General features: G+C 41.1%; 1 protein-coding gene across 9 annotated transcripts in view; it reads right to left on the minus strand.

The window, feature by feature from the left end:
- SMYD3 (SET and MYND domain containing 3) overlaps positions 1-22,765 on the minus strand; it is a gene marked incomplete at its 5' end in the record, with an annotated part of 364,396 nt that overhangs the window by 77,491 nt on the left and 264,140 nt on the right. For all 9 annotated transcript variants that reach the window (XR_014562537.1, XR_014562538.1, XR_014562539.1 and 6 more), the window contains 2 exons: positions 3,951-4,053; positions 5,131-5,198. Coding sequence is in view for 4 of the 9 variants with exons in the window: in XM_083732615.1 (XP_083588741.1) it covers positions 3,951-4,053; positions 5,131-5,198 (171 nt within the window). The remainder of the gene's footprint in view (positions 1-3,950; positions 4,054-5,130; positions 5,199-22,765) is intronic.

A 22,765-nucleotide genomic window follows, 5' to 3' on the forward strand; every position in this document is an offset into this window, starting at 1 on the left:
ACACCAGCTCCCTCAGCCTGTAAAGCCAGATGAGTACCGCGACCCCAGAGTTGTCCGTGACTGGACTTAACTGTCAGGGGTCCTTTACATTTTTTAAAGACTAACCACAGGTTGTCTGAGTTTGGATATACAGTGGACTCTCAGGTTACGTGACCTTTGGGTAATGTAACTTTCGGGTTGCAAACGAGGCAAACCCGGAAGTGTATTTCACCTGGTTTCGCCACACACGCATGTGCAGAAGCGCTATATCACGCCACATGTGTGTGCAGAAGCGGCACCTCTACTTGCGAATTTTTCAGGGTATGTATGGACCCCTGAAATGAATTACATTCATATCCAGAGGGTCCACTGTAATGCAAAACTGGGGTTAATTAACAAGAGAAGCAAAAGTTTCTGAGAGGGGGAGCGTATGAGCCTGGGGCTTATTCAAATGATAACCTAGTTTATCATTACATTCACAAAATGCTCGTTTATAAAGCTATTGTACTACCAACTTTACTGTACGCTTGTGAAACATGGACCACTTATAAACGCCATCTCCAACTCCTAGAATGATTCCATCAACCATGTCTTAAAAATTTAACACATAACTTGGGAAAATAGGCGAACTAATGCCAGTGTACTAGAAGAAGCAAAGATCACCAGTGTCAAAGCAATGATTCTTCCAACATCAACTTCGTTGAACAGGTCATGTTGTTTGGGTGCCTGGTTATCATCTTCCAAAGCAACTACTCTGTTCCCAACTTAAGAATGGAAAGCGAAATACCAGTGACCAACAAAAGAGGTTTAAAGATGCTCTCAAGGCAAATCTAAAAAAATGTAGTATAAGCACTGATAACTGGGAAACACTGGCTTGCGAGCGCTTCAACTGGAAAACAGCCTTTACCAAAGGTGTGGTGGACTTTGAAGAAGCAGAAACTCAGGGCAAAAAGGAGATATGAGCTAAGAGGAAGGCACGTTTGGCAAACTCTCATCATGATCAACTCCTGCCCAGGAACCTACTGTATGTTCCCAGTATGGAAGGACATGTAGATCCAGAATTGTACTCCACAATCACTTATAGACTCACTATTAAGACCATTTGTCTTCCATGAAAACGGTCTTAACAGTGAGTCCATAAGTGACTCTTACTCAGCTACAAGTGATGGCCAAAGAAGAAGAAAAGAAAGAAGTCTTCTGAATAGCAGCCATAGATTCTGCAGCCATAGATTCAAGGATGCTTAACAACTCCTTAACTGCTTTGAAGGGGGCACACTGTGCTTCATTCATCATTTTTATTCTTACTCAAAGCTTATTTTGGTGGGATTCTAACCTGTACAAGTTATTTTTTGGTAGTGATCAAAAGCATAAGAGATATCCAATTATATTTTTGATGGTGCGGACATTAATGTGTTCAGGAAGCTGTATCATCCATAAAACATATTGGGATTCCTTAATACATTATCAATTTGTAAAATATTATTCACTGTGTTACCAAAAAGGGAATATCTATTCATAGAAAATACTGTTCTCCCAGTCCCAGCTGCAGGTTTTATTAAAAAAAAAACCCCCAGCATTTTTTCTTGTTAGTGGAGGGTTAATCAAAGGTGGTTGGATGGTGAACTTACTCTGCAAGACTGTCTGTTCTGATAACTGAAGAAGAGTATTCATTTAAAGATATGAAATGTGACAAGCATTGGCTAATAGGCTTTAATTCAGTGCAGATAGGTTTGAAATACCTGTGCCTGGTGCCCTGGTTATTATATGAATACTATATGCTGAACATGAAGATTTATAGAGTGCATAGAATTAGATAGCCACCCCAAGGGAGCAGCAGAATTGGTTCGAGCAGAGCCAAGGCTGAATGGCAATTCAAATGTAAGTGAAACATTGAGATTGCTTAACTCAGAGTTACGGAATCTTTAGAACAGGAGCCAACTAAATATTTGATTTCTTTTAAATGTAGCAAGAAGTTGAATTTATTCATGAATGAGTCACAATGGTCTGCAGGCAGGCCATTAGGGATTTCTGCTTTTTGTTCCCAACTTTGTATTTTTCCCTTTTCTCTCTCTTTCCAAACACAGAAAGAGTTAAAACATTTGGAGCCAGACATGGCAGAAAAATAAAAACTGGAGCTCCCACTCTAACAAGGTTGAGGTGTTATAATTGCTTCTGAGTGACTAGGATCAGATTTGAGACTCAAGTAGCCTTGTAATTAGAAGCAGACAGGCTGTCAAATAACTACAGCTGTTCTATAGTGGTTTCAGTCTTCCTTATATTAAACCCAGTTATATATGGGCCAGAAAGGGGTCCTATTGCTTCATCACAGAACAAGAATGTTAAGCTTGTCTTCTTATCCTTGCTGATTCTGCCTTTAGCAGTACTGTACTGCTGTGACTTCCAGGAGATTCCCTTTAACTAACTGTGTGATTGTAGGCATGTCTACTCAAGAGTTCAATGGGACTTATTCTCAGGTAAGCGGATAAAGGATTGCAGACTAAGAGGGCTGCATTGGATGGAACCACAGGAGAAAATAACTCAGAAAAAGGTCAATCTAGTTGTGACCAGATTTGGGTAATTTTGCCTAGTCATTAAAGTCAATGGCATCTTCCAAAGACTGGATTTAGAGACTCTTAGCAAGTTTATAGATAAGGACAGAAAGGCAGAGTGTCATTGAGAAGTTTGGTTTCATGGACAATCTGCATGTGCCTTGGGACTATATGTCTAATTTGTATGCGTAATTTGTGTAATGTGTGATTGTCCTTCAGAATACAGGGAATTTAGCTGACTCCCTTTTGGAACGGACTCTCCCTTCCCAATCCATACTTAAGGCCCCACTGAACCTAGCTGTGACATTTCATAATTTTAAAGAGTAATAGTTCTATCCTATGCTTAAAAATCCTGTGTTCAATCTGTGCTAATTTGGGCCCCACTGGAATTAATGTGAAAGGTTAATCCTAACTAAGTAGTGTCCCACTGATTTTAGTGGGAACTATGTGCAGCTAATTTAGTCTGGCTCCAAGCTCATATGTTTCGAGTATTTTTACTGCAACCTTAACACCAATGCTATTTATTCTTGTATCACTACTACTGAGTGAGATGTTTTAATGTACAACAACAACCAACAGTGGAGTTGGACTTTTGTTGGAATAAACAACTAAAACTGTGACTCAGATAAAAGGAGCTACCCATAAACTTTGCTGAGATCCAGCATTAGACAGCAAGCCCAAGAGATGAAGTCTGTGAACTCAACACCATATTATATTCAGGTAGATTGGTTCAGATACGCATGCACACTAAAGCTTATGCCCAGAACAAACTTGGTTGGCCTCTAAGGTGCTACTGGACAATTTTTAAAATTTATTTATTTATTTCAATCAGATTTTATTTTGCAAGTAGCAATCTTCTGAGGGCATGCATAGGATATGCCCATATTTGAAAAAGAAAATGGTGTGAAACAGTTCTCTGATAAGAAACACAAATCATTTGGGAAGGGCATTTCTCCAAGTCATTTTTAATAAAACCAACAAGGAAACGACCCCTGCCTTGTTACTTGCCAATGAAAGGTTTCTTGCCAATGAAAGGTTTACTGCTTCAGCATGGTTTCAATCTGACAAATGCTTATTGTTGCAATGATTTAGTGAATGCAGCATTCCACCCAGAAGTATCGTAAGTGTTTTTTATCAGGGTAAAGGCAATCAAATACAAACAAAATGAAGTGCCTAGAGGAGGAATGGAGGGAGAAGAATTCATCAAGACTGCCAGTGATTTATGAGAGGTAATGATTATGAGACCCAGACAGTGTGAAGAGAAGATTCCCTTTATCATCATCTTCCTGATAGCTACGAGATAGGAAGAAGCATCAATATATCATCAAAGTGTTAAAGCTGGTGGCCCTGCAGTCTGGAAGTTATTTAAGGAGATGCAACCGCTGCAGGTGTCTGTGACGGAAGAGAGAACAAGCTAATTACCTCTTCACCCATCTCAATGTCCCGGATGGAGCGGAGGTGGAGCCGGGGACCCTCAAATACGATCACACAGTTGGGATCACAACTGTTGTTCAGCAAAGACATGCTAAGGAAGGAAAACAACATCGGTTTAAAGGAAAAGGTGTCCAGGAGCAAATATGAAGTTTGACTAGAGAAGACTCCACTCCTCATTCCCTCCCTGGTGTCTTGAATGCTTGTCAGCAGTATTTTAGGCCCAGTGCAAAGGGAGGCAAATGTAGTTTCCATGGCACCTGACATCCACATCAAGAACTCAGGTACATTGGAAAGTTACATTTCCCAGGTTCTCTTGTGCCTGGGCTGCTACTGCTGCAGTGCTGAAGACACCAAGAAGGAAGTGGGGTACTTGGTTTACACACTCTGCTGGGAGACATGGAATCTACGCAGCCAAATACTAAAAGCAAGGCAAGTTTTAATTCCAAGTGAGATACTTACAAAGTTTGGTGTTGTCGCCACCTTTCCCTGGCTTTTGACACTTGGGATGTATATTGTAGGACTCACCCTATTTTTGAGATTGTAAGTTGTTTTGAACTATTTTAAATGGCTATAACCCGTTCTGGGACAACAAGGTAAAGGGCAGGCAATGAATTAAAATCATCATCATCACTTGTGGCCAATGGTCACTGATGACATTTATGCCCCTTCCTACCATCAACCAATGCCAAAGAGGTGTTTGCTTCAATGTACTGCAAGTTGCGTGCTCATTAATTTCAGTTCCCTCTAGTGGTAGAAAGGGTCTTCTTCAAATATACAATATTATGGGTTGTGTTCAACTAAGTTTTACATAGAGCAGACCCACGGAAATTAATAGACTTGGGTTAGTTCTGTCTACTAATTCCAATAGGTCTACTCTGAGTATTATTAACATTGGATATAACCTTCTGTCTGATGCTCCCTTCCCAACTCTGAATGCTGGGAATTCAATAGGCTCCAGTGCCATGCGGCTGAATTATCCAAGGCAGGGGGGGAGGAACTGCAGCTGTGGAATTTTCCTGTGAATTGTTTTCATTTCTAAAATTTCTTGATTCATTACAGTACCTGTTTCTCCCCCCCCCCCCCCGAAGCCTGGGACTGAGTGCATCTCTGTGCAATAGAACTAGAATCCTGGAGGTTTTGCTTATGAGTTAAGGAATGCCCACAGTACCTGGGATAAAGGCCAACACCAACATTCTGCATCTCTCCATTGCTAATGCTGAAACAGTTGCAGGTCACCTGTAAAAACAAGGTTATAATCCATGATTAGTATTACTAGATCCATTGAGAAACTTCGTATCCGAGTGAAAGAAATGTTGAAAATACAAGGCAGCAACTGGTGGGTAATTAGAGAGGGATATTCAAGTCCAGCACAGAGGTACCCTTTCATATTACAGCATTTAAATCTGGGACAAAAAAAAATAATGAAGCCAATTAGGTGCTGAAATGCCAGTGTCCTTTAAAAGGCTGCCAAAATACAAGTTTAGATATATGCTGAGACCCCATTTTCTAGTCCGCAAGAAAACACACAGACACACACAGTTTCATCCTATGGACGTTTGCAGTGTTACATTAATCAAAACTGAATCACCAAATCTGCCTACAGAGTAATTTCACATGTCTTGACAGGAAAGCTGATTTAAATGAATATACAAACAGTAATAAAATGCCTTAACCCTCCCCCACAAAACACCCCACATTAATTAGTCTGTTATTTAACCCATTCATACTTCCCAACCATTTACAAAAGTCATACATCTTAATTATGTTTCTCCTGCTGCTATTGGAAACATAATTCGAGACAACACTTGTGAGCTATGTTTAGTCCATTTCTTTTATAAAAGCAATTAAAGTGTTACAAAAATATTGACCTTGTTTTTCAGTACATAAAAAATTAACAACTCTTTCCAGCTGGGAGAAAAATCGCCCCATTTCTCCGAAATACTTTTCCTAAGTGTCTTACAATAGAGTCCTATAGATCTATGTGGTTTCAGCATTACAGAATGATTCATGCCAAGAGTTACAAGGCTGGTTAAAGCAGCGAGGCAAATATGCCATTGCCTATTGCTCATCGCCATGTGTTTGATGCCTAAGACTGCTGCTTTGGGAGGAAGAAATATGGAGAAGAGATTTTCTGTACATGTGGCGAAAGAGTGGAGAAGCATCATCCTGGAGAAGAGTGACTAGTGGGGTGCCACAGGGTTCTGTCTTGGGCCCGGTCTTATTCAACATCTTTATCAACGACTTGGATGATGGACTCAAGGGCATCCTGATCAAATTTGCAGATGACACCAAACTGGGAGGGGTGGCTAACACCCCAGAGGACAGGATCACACTTCAAAACAACCTTGACAGATTAGAGAACTGGGCCGAAACAAACAAGATGAATTTTAACAGGGAGAAATGTAAAGTATTGGGCAAAAAAAAAAAAATGAGAGGCACAAATACAAGATGGGTGACACCTGGCTTGAGAGCAGTACATGTGAAAAGGATCTAGGAGTCTTGGTTGACCACAAACTTGACATGAGCCAACAGTGTGGCGCGGCAGCTAAAAAAGCCAATGCAATTCTGGGCTGCATCAATAGGAGTATAGCATCTAGATCAAGGGAAGTAATAGTGCCACTGTATTCTGCTCTGGTCAGACCTCACCTGGAGTACTGTGTCCAGTTCTGGGCACCACAGTTCAAGAAGGACACTGACAAACTGGAACGTGTCCAGAGGAGGGCAACCAAAATGGTCAAAGGCCTGGAAACGATGCCTTATGAGGAACGGCTAAGGGAGCTGGGCATGTTTAGCCTGGAGAAGAGGAGGTTAAGGGGTGATATGATAGCCATGTTCACATATATAAAAGGATGTCACATAGAGGAAGGAGAAAGGTTGTTTTCTGCTGCTCCAGAGAAGCAGACACGGAGCAATGGTTCCAAACTACAAGAAAGAAGATTCCACCTAAACATTAGGAAGAACTTCCTGACAGTAAGAGCTGTTCGACAGTGGAATTTGCTGCCAAGGAGTGTGGTGGAGTCTCCTTCTTTGGAGGTCTTTAAGCAGAGGCTTGACAACCATATGTCAGGAGTGCTCTGATGGTGTTTCCTGCTTGGCAGCGGGTTGGACTCAATGGCCCTTGTGGTCTCTTCCAACTCTATGATTCTATGATTCTATGATTCAACAGGCAGTGGAAGGGTTAATCAAAATCCCCTTCCCTTGATGTATACTCTGCTCCACATCACACATCCCTTCCAGAGTTGCATTTCCATTGTCAAAGCAGGTGTTGGGCTTTCATTACATGATCATGCTGCTTTGAGGACTGTGCCAGGTTGTTGTCTCACAGGCTGTTGTGATTCTAGGGAATCCTTCATTTAGTTATTACAAGCATTTATGGACCGCCCTTTATCTCAGTAGATCCCAGAGTGGGATACAAATTAAAAACTGCACAGAATTACATAAAAACCAATCCAAACAAAGAAAACAGTTAAAACAGCAAAGCAGACTAACTATCACAAATTAGCTCTTACAACAACAACAACAAAAGTGAAAATGCCTGAGCAAACAGTTGTAAATCTTTCCCTCAATGCTGAAAGGATAACAAGTGTCCTTGTGTGGCAAGGCCCCAAACCCTTCCCCTTTGCTGGAATAAAGACACGACTTTATTTTAGGTTAATGGGCTAAAAAAGGCCACATTTTTATTGGCTACAGGATGTGAGTGATATTGGCTTAGGCATTGGAACCGAACCGACTATATCTAACTCCTGCCCGCCTGCAGGAAGTCTCAGAAGGGTTAACCACCAGTAGGGGGAGCCCTGTTGATGCACATCAACTAGGAACTCCCCCAGGGTCACCAACAGAGGTTGTGCCATGGCCCTAGCCCCCACCAGGGCTTCAGATGGGGCCACACCCCCTGGATTCCTTTAACAGAATACCCTTGAAATAGGAGGTGCCAATTTTCCGAGCAGAAAATATTCCTACCAGGCCCCTTCAACAGGCGACCAACCGAGGTCCGTAGCAAGGTCAAAGGATTAAGAGCTTAATCTTAGGAAGGGATGGTGGGAGAACTGCATGAGTGGGAACCAGAAAAAGAGGCGAGTTCCCGCTGGCGGACTGCTCACACAGAGCATGCCACGCCCCCAACCAACTGGATTGTTCCACCTAGGGCGTTACGCGGAAGGGACTCCCTATGACGCAGGGGCTAGCACACAGGGCGGGGTCATGTCCAGCCCGCAACTCCATTTGCCTGGGGAAGGGAAATGGCTTTCTCAGGGGAGGGTATTATACCAATGGGGCATCACTACAGAGAGAGGCCCTTTCTCATCTCAGTGTATGAACACACTTCCCCAGGAATGGTTATGTGGAAAAGAACCTCCTCTGAAGGTCTTAAGGCACAGGCAGGATGAGCTCTGAGGTCCTTGGAGTTTAGAAGTTTGCTGGGAGCAAAAACAGATAAAGGTATGCAGTGCTTTCCCCCCTCAAAAAATGTTTAGGGGTACTCTTATTTTGACTCAAGAAAATCATCATTTTATAGTCCAAATCGGGGAAAATAAACACAGTAAATGGGCAAAAGTACAAAGATTCACAAAATGTTTAAGGGTACACGTACCCCTGCGTCCGTCCAGAAAAAAAGGAGTGGCCCTTTTCTATCAAGTTTTACGTCAAGGAAGTGAATAATATACAAATAACACACACACAAAAAGAGCTTATGAAGATAAAGCCTTTTTCGACTAGTTTCAAGACACCTTCTGGTATAACTCCATTATGTGCACAAACAAGAAAGAACAAGGCAGGGGTCCATCGCCAGCATATTTACAGATCTGGAATACATGAACAGTAAGCAGGGCCATACGAACTATAGATGCAAGCAAACCGTTGAAGTTGAGTAACCCTTTGACTGACCAAATTGAGATGTGAACTCTGTAACTCCAACTGGTATTGTAATGTCTCAGATACATGCAGGTAACTGAGAAAATGTAGATGTTCTTAAATGTTGTTGTCATAAATATTAAGTTCTCAGAGTTTCTATGCAACTGTTCTCCTCTCTGAATCCACAAAGCTTTGGAGTAGAGTGCGGGGGGGGGGGGGGAGCCACCTGATGAGAGATGCAGCTATAGAAAGGCTATTAGTGATTAACACCCACTGCGGATAAAGGGGAGGGGAACTCTACTAATTAGCAAGAAAGGCATTTCCCTTTGCAGCGTTCTTGATCTTGATATCTCCATACAACACACACACACTAATGATGGCACTGCTTTTTAAGCCTTTGCTATTTTTGTAGTCAGCCCCAGCCTTCTCAGGATGAGATGCAGCCTCCATCTGCAGGAGTCTTCTTTGTACCCACTAGGAGCTTTCCCCGCTTCCAATTTATCTAAGCGAGAGCAATCCAGGGGTGCCAACAAACAGAAGTTGGCTGATTTCATTTTAATAAAAAAATAAAATAAAATGTAAAAGATCCCCCCCACCCCCCACTATTTCATGGAATCTGCAGAAGGGGAGGAACTACAAAACAGAGAAATATAGTGGAGAAAATGAAGAAAGGATGTAGAAGCCTTGGGTTAGCTTATACATACATTCTAAAGATATTTCTTCTGCCTAAGGGAAGTACTTAAAAAAAAATCCGAATATACTATCATCACTATTTCTAAAGATATTTCTTCTGCCTAAGGGAAATACTTTTTTAAAAAAAAAAAATTCGAATATACTATCACCACTATTTCTGTATTATGAGACGATTCATGTTCTAAAGACAGAAATTACCCCATTATAAAAACTCCATGTTAAAATAGCAAGTACTTGGAAGAGAAATCAGTCCACAAACAGCTCAACAGAAGTCTTAGCTCAGTTGGTTAGAGCATGGTGCTGATAAGGCCCAGGTTGCAGGTTTGATCCCCATATGGGACAGCTGCATATTCCTGCATTGCAAAGGGTTGGACTAGATGATTTCTTCCAACTCTACACTTCTATGATTCTATGGGCCTACTGAGCACTGCCTGTTGGATAAGTCATTATCCTTTGGATTATGTTTCTATCTGCAAAAGGGGAATAATCACCATCCTATATCCCACAAGGTTTTTGTAAAAATTGTAAAGTCATTTTCATCCTAATATTACTGTGTATGCTTCTATTATAGATACCACTAGAGATCACCTGTTTCAGAAGCAAATTGCCTCACTGAAGATGAAAGCTAAGTTACGCCTCTAACACTATACATGTTTTGTGAAAGAATACACAGGAGCAAAACATTAATATTAATATCTATAGCAACTACAGCATGATGGCAACAGCAGCCAGGAAAAGTGGGAGAGGCATGGCAGCATAAGATGGAACAGATGTGAAGGAGGTCTGATGCTGTAGTATTTGCTACGGAGGAGGACCGGGCACAATGTACAAGTTTGCTTTGTGCCTCTGGGAGCGTTCAAAACATTTTAATAGTTGTAAGTTCATACACATGGGTGCTGTATGCAAAAGCTAGAATTAAATGCAAGCACAAGGAGGGAAAGACAAAGAAAACCGCCTTATACTGAATCAGATCATTGAGCTCAGTCTACATTGACTGGCAGTGGTTCTCTAGGGTTCCAGTCTTCCTCTGCCCCACCTGGAAATGCCAGGGACTGGACCTGTGACCTTTTGAACACAGAACATGTGCCCTGCTACTTAGATAATGCCCTTCCCTTGAAAGAAAAACACAAAGAAATGAGACAAGTGTTGGTTGTGTTGGAGAACGACCAGGATGATAAAGTGTCTGGAAACCAAGCCTTATGAGGAACAGCTGAGGGAATTGGGTATGTTTAGCCTGGTAAAGAGGAGACTGAGAGGAGATATGATAGCCATCTTAAAATATCTAAAGTGCTGTCACATGGGAAATGGAGCAAGCTTATATTCTCCTGCTCTGGAGGTTAGAACCCAAACCAGTTACAAGAAAGGAGATTTTGACTAAACATCAGGAAGAACTTTATGACAGGAAGAGACAGTGGGATGGTCCTCCATGAGAAGTGGTGAACTCTCCTTCATTGGAGGCTTTTAAACAGAGGTTGGATGGCCATCTGTCATATTTGATTTAGTTAAGATTCCTGCACTGCAGGGGGTTATATTAGATAACCCTCGGGGTTGCCTTCCAACACTACAATTCTATGATTCGATGGTGAGCCAAGTTCAGATAACAGGAAGCTCAAGGACTTAAGCTGGAAGATGAATGAATGGAGTAGAAATTCAGATTTGTCTTGCAATCTTTTGTTCATACAGATATTCTTACTGTTTTTGCTTGATGTAAACACTAATTTGGCAGTTCTGACAGATTCAAGAACTGAAGAAGTAGATTACATACAATAGCCAACTTATGGGCCTAATATTTATCATGCCCTTGAAGTAAATAATGAAGGTATTTTACATGTGTCTAAGACAACACTTTGTACGGTGTTTTTATCTTATATTTTCTTTCTTTCTTTCTTGATCAGGCTGTCATTCAGCATCATGACAGTCTCTTAAATTTCAAAAGGGCAATCCACATGTGACCGTTGTTGAGGGTGGCCGTGATAGAAACCCCTGCTGGGCATGGAGTTCTAACCATCCAATTCACCGGCTTGTGGCCCATATACTTGATTATCATAGTCCACCAAATCCTTCTGCATTAATCAGATTTTTCTGTTTACCAGAACCAGTCTTTGGACTGGACTTATCAAAAGATTCATCTGGTTGTTGAGAAAGCTGAACAAATGAGAAAAGGGATATTATGCTGTTGGGATCTGGTATCTCACAAAGGTTTTTTCACATTTTTTCTCCATTAAACATCAAAACTTTGCAAGTCATTAAAGGCACTAACTTTTTTCTAGTTCTTCTTCCATCCATTAATCTGTAAGTGTCTGTGGTTAGACTGCTAGTCTGTGCTAATTTGTTATATTCTCAAATGAATCAGAATGATTTGCACTGATGCCATGGTGATGCATGATGCTGCATTACCTAAGAGCAATAACATGTTCATTTAAGAGTAATAAATGTGGGAATGCCAAGTGCTCTACAGTCACATCCACAGCAGCACCTCAGTACTGAGCGATCGGGGACGACAACTCATAAGCCTAATGTTCACTGTGACTCAAGGCATTTTATCTCTGATGACATCAAATACAGTTTCTTATTAAATAAGGTCGTCGTCGTCCCCAGTTCCATGCCCTTAGATAATTATGAAAAACTGCTTATAGTGGATAGTCCCTCTGGCCAGTTTCTAGAAATGTTGTTGTCTTCAAACAAGGTGAAACGAAGAGAGATAAACAGGCACATTTGTTTTCATTTTTGTGAAGAAAATGCAGCCACGCATCTATCATATGCTCACACCATACCCCAGGTTTATTGTTTACAAATGTTCTTGTTATGTAGTGAAGTTTCACCCTGGGCCAGCAGGGGGATACTGTATATAGTTTTCACTCAGGTCTGTAGATAGTTTTCACTCAGGTCCACGTCAGTTATTTTAGGCGGGAACTCTGGGCTGTTGTTGCTACAATGTTGACAGCCGGCTGCCTATAAAAGCAGGCCGGCTGAGCTGTTTGCAGTCAGTTCTATTCCAGCTTACAAAATAAAGAGCTACTTGGAGAAATCGCTGTGTCGTCTGCTATGTCAACCCACAACTTAACACTGGCGACGAAGGTGGGATCGATGGACATCAGAGCACAGCCAGATGCAGCCAGCCTCTGAACTGAGCTGAATCACTGAGCTGAATAACAGTTCTATAGAGATAAATAATAGAAATAAGGTCAGATTCACACTTCCACTGAGGATACACTGGGCAGTGAGTGGGATAGACACTGGGTTTGTGATGGGGATGCAGACCATATGGTGACTTGTCCAGCTGGTGTGAAGGTTGTGGATGCCATGCGTTGTCTATAGCCTGATAAATAGGGTTAGGAAAGAGTCAGGGATGGTGGTGCATATTGATACCAATGAAGTGGGGAAATGTAGTCATGTGGTCCTGGAAGTAAACTTAGGCTGTGACGTAGAAGGTTGAAAATCAGGTCTTCAAGATACCTTTCTTTGAAATGCTATCCATTCCATGAACAGCACCAGACAGATAGGCAGAGCCGTAGAGTCTAAATGTATGAATGAGACAGTGGTCTTGGGAGTGTGAGTTTAGTTTTAGTAGGCACTGGGAATGTTTGGGGACAAGTCCAGCTTGCACAAAAGAAATGTGCTCCAAGTAAACTAGAATGGAGATAAAAAGCTGGCAGAAGAGCTTTTGAACTAATTGTTGAGGTAAAGCAGACAGGAGCTACAGAATGTTAAGTTTGGCCTAAATCGTATTTTAAGGATGAGGGTGAATGTTTGTGATCATTCTGTTTTGCTTCCCTCTCCCACCCTCACTTCATGCAAATCCGGACCTGTGATGCAGCACTGCTACCCTCCAATGTGAGCTGCAGGATGACAGCCTTATATTTTTATGCACATTGGAAAACAGCACACACATCCTTGCCACTTTAAAATACATTTATTTGTGTTTAAAATGTAAGGACGATTGATATCCAGTTAAGTCATGATTTAGTTGGATACCACCCTCTAATTTTTACACTTTAACAAGTAGCCAAAACATTGAGAAAAGCACAAAGGCCAATTAAAATAGACTAAAATGTTCAGAACAATATTAAAACTCTGTTTAAAACCAGCAGAACCTGCCCAAGATCATAAACAGCACACATTTACCATATGGGCAAAGATTATGTATTCTGTACTTGGCTATTGTACCTCAGTATAAATGGCAACAACAAAACCCTCTTTCGAAGCAGCCCAAAGAGATTGCTCTGATTACAGAGAGCACACCTATGCCATTTGAAAACAGGAATTTATCATGGACTGTGAAAGACTGAGATTTGGCTGTACTAACAAGGCAAAATGTACCATACTATATATATATCATACAATTAAACCACAACCTCTAATTTAATGCATTAGATATGGGAATAGAATCCACCACTCCATAAAGTCTTGTCCTTTTACCATCTGGAAATGCATCAACTTTAAGGAACAAGCTGAATATCTTAGTGTTATCATCATTGTTTTCCTGTTCACAATAACATGATGGGGAAATTATACAGCAAAACAGCTGCCCTGTTTGATGCTGCCCTGAAGACTGTTGCCATTACTGGCCACTAACATTAAATATTAATAGAAATTGAATATGGAGGCAGAATGTGGAGAAAAAGCAGCACACTGAGGAAAATCTATGGGGCTAGATGACATCTTTTAAGCCATAACTCAAAAGCCCCTTCGATAAGAGAAATTATTTCACAAAAATATTTTTGTTGTTGTTGATGATGGTGGAGTGTTAAAAGATGTACTGGTTAGATAGAATGAAAACAAGCCATATCAAATGGTTTGATCTTAATCACGGCATACCTTTTTTCTTTGCTACGCTAGAGAGTATTGGAAGCAAGACTTCACTCTCTACAGTTTTGGATTTGTTTTCTGGCACCCAGAGTGAATGCACTGCCTCTTAAACACATCCTTGCAATCCCTGCAACCTTGCACAATCCATTTTCGTAAGTTCCTACATTGAGCTTTATTCAAAAGCCATCTCAGGAGCTGTGTGCCAGGGTGCACAGCCAAAATACTGGGAAGATCAAAAGTGAGATGATGAAGAACACCCACTGTTCCCATTTTCTACCTCCACATGCTGATTGGTTTCCTAGAAATGAAAGTTATGTACATACCATTTGTAGGCTACTACCTATTCATGCCCTGATTATACCCACATTTTGGTCATCTACACAAGACCAATATAATTTCTGGACATGATTCTGCTTATGCATGGAAGCCTGTGAAATACATAAAAAATATGTTAGCTGCAATCTACTCTAAGTCAACTACCATATTTTTCGCCCTATAGGACGCACTTTTTCCCCTCCATAAAGGAAGGGGAAATCTGGGTGCGTCCTATGGGGCGAATGCAGGCTTTCGCAGGGCTCCCTACGCTGCGGATAGCAGCCTGCCACCCGGTGGGCAGGGCAACCTGAAGCAGAGCGCCCCTCGCGCTGGGCAGACATTGGCCAGTCCCACAAACTCGGGGGACAGCAGGGAGGCGCAGCGCCGCCATCCCGCTGTTCCTCGACCTGGTTTGGTTTCCCCGACCTGGTTTTGGGGGGGAAATAAAGGGGGAAAATTATCCTTTATTTTCCCCCCAAAAAACTAGGTGCGTCCTATGGGACGGAGTGTCCTATGGGACGAAAAATACGATATCTTTTCCCTTTCAGTGCCTATGAAATTGGAAGGCTGGATGTGGCTTGTACAAAGTGATGGCATATTTCCAAAGATACATAGCTTGGAAATGTGATATAATTTCTCTTTCTTTGGTTGGAGATTTCATTTCTGACAATCCACTAATATATAATGCTCATTTACAGAAAACAAAAGAAAAAGGAATGTTCCATATTTATATGCATGTGTTTGTTTCACAAAACCCCATTATACCTTTCTCTTCACCCTCAGAGCACAAGCTATTAAATATTCAAAATCAAACCACATTAATTTTTAGCTCGACACTGCACACTAATGACATTAAGTCAATACTGGGACTATTTTGGTATTTCTCCCGGAAATTCCCAGTTGAATTCTTTCATTGGAAGCAACACATTGAAGAGGCAGAAATGAATTCTGCCCCCATCCTTTCTTAGATAATTGGCAGACCTAACACCTGCCTGAAGCAGGTCGTTTTACTTACAAACACAGCTAAACATTATATAAGTGTAAAGCTGTTCAGAAAAATGGATGTGGTCTTAAAACCTGCGATTCACTCATAAGGGTCACTGTACACTTTCAGAAATGCCTTTGAAAATACTCTGTTGCTCATTTGATGCAGGGCTTAAGCAGTGCTTCTTAAACCACACCTGCACCATATATTTAAAGCACTATTCTACCACTAACAGTCATGTCTCCCTGCCAAAAAAAGAATCCTGGGAACTGTAGTTTGTTAAGAGTGCTCAGAGAACTTTGAGAATTGTTGTTCCGTGAGAGGAAATAGGAGTCTCTGAACTACAGTTCCCAGAATTCTTTGGGGGAAAGCCATGGCAGTTAAAGTGGTATGATAGTCTTTTAAATGTATGGTGCAGATGTAGCCTTTTACTTTTTGAACCTGGGATTTTCTCTATAAACTTCTTCTGCCTTCTGCCACTCACACAACTTTGCAACAACCATACATTTTGCATACAGTTGCAAATAATCCTTCACCCATTTTGCTACCCTATTTGCAGGCAGCACCAGCGAGGGAAATTATGGCTATTTTCACAGTGGCTGAGGTGAACACTGAGGGGGATATGAAACTGACTAGCATTGGTGCGGTTACAGATTTTGAGGTGTAGGTGCTTATTGTGATGGCTCCCAGAGCCACACCTCCAAGGAAAGCCCAAGCATGTAAACAGCTGTGTTAAGTCTCATATACACCCCCAAAGGGCAACAGTACATCACGTGGTATGCAATTTATTGGAAACAGTTGGCAGTTACAAGATGTTTATAAAAGTAAACGCAACTTGTGAAACACATTGACCTTTAACAAAACAACTCTAGTCATCTGAAAATAAACAATTAACTTTTAATTAGAAATGCAAACAATCATGCAGAGTAATATCATCATTTAAACTGCTTGTGTGGAGTGGAATCCCATCAAAGAAAGGTGGAGAAAGGTATCCAAGACACTGCTTGATTATTTGCCTCATTTTCTTGACCTCCTTGGTGCTAATCAAGAAAAAAACTGACAGCCTCATTATCATCTCATCTCATTCACTTGCCAGAACAAGGAAGTTCTGTCCATTACCCCAAATCATGTCATGTCATTGTTCTTGCCTGGGAAAAACCTCCCAGGCATATTTACAAGCATTTTATTCATATAGTTCAGGACAAAGAAAACATGTCTGCTCTCTTTCGTGTCCAAGAGCAGGAAGCATAAAACAAAAGCTATACACAACGGAAGTTCCCAGCAGGCTGTGCTGGACTGTAAACAGGCATGTGACACACAACAGTCATGCCTGTTCCTTTTAAGGTGGAACGGAACATCAATATCCTAACACACTTCACCATGTCCCACATCTGCTAAACTGCTAATCACTAGTGCTCCTCCCAGCTCCATTCCATGCAGCAAAAATTTGAAATGGCGCCCCTACTGACCCAATGTTTGAATACAGCACACCAGAGGCGGATTTAGGGCAGTGCAAAAGTGGCCTGGGGCAGGCAAGGAAATGCCTTTCTCACGGCTTCCTTCCTTCAGTCAGGTGGGGGTCACCAAAATTTAGCCTCACACAGGACATCATATTATCAAAGTCCTCCCATGAACACACTTTATGTTGCCAGATGTATTTTACAGACTCAAGAACATAGTGTCTTGCAAAGTTTAATTAGAACTATTAAAAAATCTGATATTTTTCCAGTTTCTGTTTTTATATAAAACCCCCCCTCCAATCCCTGATTTAGTTACACTAGCAATGAAAAGGTTCAAGCTTGCTCAGAAAATGCAGAATATATTAATATGAAAAACTAAACCACAATGTATCACATTAAAGCAGTATAATCAGTGCCCAATTAATGAAAAACAATATCCCCCTTGCCAATGCATTTCCTCTTAAATCACATAAGGTTTTAGCACTATTGGACTTTCATTTGTTTTCTTCAAAATAAGCCTTGCTATCAACTAATGGTGTGGCCACAGGGAACTCACTGTCTGTTGCATCTGTAAAATGGAATAATAGTGTTCTGCTTCACATAGATCTTTCCAAAAGTATTTTATACCTGGAAATGGTAGGTTGAACAGAGTAAAGTGCCCGATCTGAAATGAGATATTCGTTTCCCCCATACCTTTACATTTCATTCTTCTTCCGGATCTTCGTGTCCCTTTGTAATTTTAAAATAGTGATTTCCCCCCTCCCTCTCATCTTCTTGAGTTGCCCCTTGGGTTTTAGAATCCCCCTCCCTCCTGAGAATTCCAACCCTTTCCAGAATTTAAGGAGCAGTTCAGAAATTTGTTCGAGTTAGTGTTTGCTTGAATATTGCTAGGCTCTTCTGCCACTTATCTTTTTATTTTTATTTTCTTTCTCTCCTTTCATGTTTGCCTTGATTATTTCAATTGGTCTTTCCTAACCTGGTGCTCTCCAGATACTCCTAGCATTCCTGACTACTAGAAACCCAGCCAGATGGGCAGGGTATAAATAATAAATTATTATTATTACTAGGCCTAGCTGGCCAGGGCCAATGCAAGCTGTGGTTCAGAACTTCTAGAGGATACCAAGGATGGGGAAAGCTAATTCAGACTAAGATTTTCAGCAGTTTCTAATAATGTACTATGGGTTTCTGGGGGTTTCCCTGTTGTTATTCTGTCTCTCACAGCTACAATAAACCTACCATTAAAATTATGGACTGGTCATTTTTTCGTCAGAGAGCAAATGGGCAAATTTAGCAGGGGATCAAATACTTTCCCCCCTCACTGTATAATTATTATTGCAATCACACACGACACCTCTTTGAAACGTTGGTCAAATATTCAATATTCCAAAGCTGGTAGGTAAGTTCAGATGATTTCAGGCTACTTGCAGATAGACAGCAAATGGAGAGGTGAATCAAAATAACTTCTTAGAAGTTGCAACTTCTCTTTTAATCTTTGCTTTACTCATCAATTATATAAAGAAATATGAGATTGAATTGAGTTCAGGGCTATTACATACATAAGCTCTTGGAATATGCAACTGTTACGTTTCAGACATATCTGATGTCAATAATTCAAAGTTCAGAAGAAATGGGAATATAATTACCACCCTAGATCAGTTCTCCAGCCTTCCCAGGAACTATTGTGAATTTACTCAACAGTTCAGTTCCCTGAATTGTAAGTGATCTTCAGCCTGTCAGACAATAGTTTAAACAAAGTTCACAGCTGGAAATCTATCACAGTGGACCTGTTTAGTCTCAAAGCAATCCAGGTCTGGTTCTCATATGATGATATACAGTCCACATATTTTTTATTTTGAGTCATGTGGCTATTGTAATGTGAGAAAGTTTCTGTACAAATAGAGAGTTTTGACAGTCATGCCACTCCGCTCCATTAAACATAATGCAAGCCCCCACTATTTAGAAAGCTCATTTATTTCATATGTGGTCCACAAGATACAAAAGGTGGGTGGGTCAAACTCATATCATGCTCTACGATACTTTGTGAACATGGCACACTTTGGTCCTTTGAGGAACACCTATTTAATCAGAAGAATCAAGCTCAGCGTACCCCTTTGTGCTACAGGTGGAGGGTTACCTTTTGGAACTTATCCCACAGAGAAAAGAATTCCATGCAAAATGAAAATAGCATGTGAGGGAGAAGACTAGTCTAATTTCTGACAGTCTAGCTTTCCATAAGCATGTTGTTTCTGACACAGTACCTCTGCCCACTAAACTGAAGTGATACACACATTTCTACAAGGGGGGGAAATACAACATGTTAACAGTTGCTCCTAGTATCTTTCCAAGCACAATTCAAGGTGTTGGTGCTGACCTTTAAAGCCCAAAACAGCCTCGGCCCAATATACCTGAAGGAGCGTCTCCACCACCATTGTCCGGCCCGGCATCTAGAACAGGGGAGGGAAACCTTTTTTCCTGTTGGGGGCCACATTCGGGGGGATCTGTCAGGGGCCACATGCTGGCAGTTGGCACGGCTGAGAGCAGCAGTGGATGGGGTCATATAATTGGTGGCCCACCCCTTGTCTTGCTCTCTTTCCGCCATTCTCTTTTCTTTCCCTCCCTCCCTCTCTTTCTGACACTCACAGAGGTCTGAATTAATGGTTTCTGCCCTTCCACTTCCACTTCCACTTCAGCTCTGCCCCCCTCACCAGATTTCCTCCCTTCTTGCCAGAGCTTTCTTGCACAGTGCTTCCCACCTTTCTTCATTGCTCTGCAAGATTTGTTTTCCCCTTCCCCATTTTCTCTCTCCCTGCAGGCTTCCCTCACCTGCAATTAGCTTAAGGACTGCATGTGGCTCTCAGGCCACAGGTTGCCCACCCATAACCCAGAGGCTCTCTAAGTAGACTTCCACTACATGAGCTAATCTGCTAGAAGTGTTTGACTTGGACAGATCCTCTCTCAGCACAGGATACTGGGCTAGTGGCTTTTCAGTCAAAGGATTCTGTCAGACACCAGTTGAAACTGCTTTTATTGTGGGGGTTTTTGGTATTCTGATTTGTTTTCATAAGTCACATTAAAATTATTTCGTAAAGAAAAGTGGGACAGACAGATAGATATTGATATAAAGATTTTTAAAAAACTAGCGTTATTTCTTTTGACACGATTGGAGCTTCACCGCTTCACACTAGCTGAAGATTTGCTGTGTTCACCCAGCCTGTGTGTTGGCCTGGCAAGGTCCGGATAGATCTAAGAGGCAACACTTCACTGTTCATTATGCATTTCCAAATGTGGAGCAATGCATTTCTTTCCCCTCAGGTTTTTCATTCTTTTACCACCTGTCAATGCACATTTTGTGTTATTTTATCAATGTTGACTGAACCAGATGCTCTCATATATTGCGCACTGTCCGTTTCAGTAATAATTCATTTTTGTCTCTTTTGGATACACATTTCTTTTTAATATGACTGTGAGCCTCATGGCCAAGCACTGGAAAGTTACTCCACCTGGACTGAAGTGTGATGTCTCACTCTGAATCCATGTCCATAAGCTACCTTTGCAGGTGAAAATATGATACCAATAAAGCTGTGTAGAAAGGAATAGTTAAATTCCCCCTTTTCCCCCTGCACCACTGACTTCTATGGAATTTCTAACCAGCTTTTTACCAGGTAAGGCTGCTTTCAAGTACAAGGTGAATATCAGGATAAGTAAGAACAACATCTTCTTGAGCGGGCATTGTCACTCAACTCATATTTAGCTAGGTTCCCTCTACCAGGACACTGCTGCCCCATGCTGACCTAAGGGAAAGGTAGAAATGTCATTTGCTAGCTGTTACATAGCACATTGTTATATAGCACATAGTCCTGCTTCCATAGTGATAGGTTGGTGATGAACCCAGAATTAGAATCAGAACTTTTAAAAGTAATTACCAAAACAACAGAAGTCTTATTCATCTCCTTCACCCTGTTGGATTGTCATGCTATGATTTTTTTTAAAAAAATGTAAGCTATTACTCTTCTCTCTCTCTTATCAGCAATGTTTGATCAGTTCCAGCAAGGAAAGAAAACATATTTCATTGTAAAGTATTTTTACCAGATGTCTTGGAAGAATAACAAAAGATGACGTATAAATTAGACAAACACTATGTTAAGCTCACAGCTCAAACAATTGTGGGTAGACAACCAAAGTTCAGAGATCTGCATCTAATCACTGTCTAAAGGACCTTTTTAAAGTAAATAATTCTGCTTTGTTATCACTACAGATCTCACCCCAAACTTGCATATCACCAAACACACAAATGTCTTTACATACCTTTTCCCATTGTGTATTATGAATAACTTCATCGTTACGAGGAATACTGTCTGATGATTATTCAGAAGCATGATTTTAGCCAAAAAAAAAATCCCATTAAATCGACACAATTTCCCCTTAGGATCATAGAGTTTGAAGGGACCCTGAGGATCATCTAGCTCACCCCCTGCAATGCAGGAATATGCAGCTGTCACTTATGTGAATCGAACCTGCAGTCTTTGCATTAGCACCACACTCTAACCAATTGGCCTATCCAGCTTCTTCTATCAGCTATATTTGCTCCAAATATCCTCAGCAAATTGGCCCCTAAAATATAGCTGCAATCAGAATGCTACTAGATAAACCACTAAAAACTGGAATTAAGGAACCTAATGGGCTGTGTTGAGTTGGAGATCCAGTAAAAGTTCACCTAAGGATTACTTCTATGCCCAGCATGCATAAGACAACATCTCACCAGTAACATGCTAATAAAATAAGCTTATCAGTGGCATGTCATTGCAGATAGACTATAAAACGAGACACAGGTAGCATTCATTTAGATGTAATGTGGGCGTTATTCACATCTGCATAGATAAACTCAGAATCCTATCTGCTCATTCTCATAGATTTTCTCTCCCAGTGATCTGACGCTTTGATCCAGCAAGTCACATAACAACCAAGCATCTAAGACATTATAAGCTGGCACAAGTGGGGATTTCTCCCCCCCCCCCAAAAGAGCTAATATAAAAATAGTTAGATATTTCAAATTTCACAACTGCATGCATGATGTGAAACCTGCCCAGAAGGTGATGAACCCAGAAGCTCCCATAGTAACCCATCCTTCACAAAAGCTCTCTAGCTTTGAATTGCATAAAACCTTTTGACGACAAAGTATTTAAGAGTGTCCGTGTCATTTGACATATGCCTCTGTTACCTTATTGATGTATGACTCTTACTTCCAAAATGTCCTTCATGGAATCTATGTTATTATGATGCGTCCAAAGGTGTGCTGAACCTCCTGTGTCATAGGTCTTTTTTGTGAAGGTTGGTTATAAAGGAAGGGGCCATTTTGGCAGTGGAATGCTCTCTCTAGAGAGGTTCACCTGGCATCTATTTAGTTTCTTTTCAGTGCCAGGCAAGTTCCTTTTTATTCTTCCAGGCCTTTTAGATACCTTTTACTATCATTTGATATTATTCTATCATTTTTCAATGGTAGGGTGTTGGACTAGGAGTGGGGATACATTGACCCAGCCATGAAGCTTGCTGGTGTAACCTTGAGCCAGTCACCAAATCTAAGCATAACTTACTTCTCACACTTACTGGATAAAAGGTGGGGAGGGGGAATATCTCCCACCTTGAGCTCCTGAAAGGAAAGAGCAGATATCCAACAAGAAGTGCATACAAATGTC

The sequence above is a fragment of the Podarcis gaigeae genome, assembly GCF_964106915.1.
Source record: "Podarcis gaigeae genome assembly, chromosome: 3".
NCBI classification, from domain to species: domain Eukaryota; kingdom Metazoa; phylum Chordata; class Lepidosauria; order Squamata; family Lacertidae; genus Podarcis; species Podarcis gaigeae.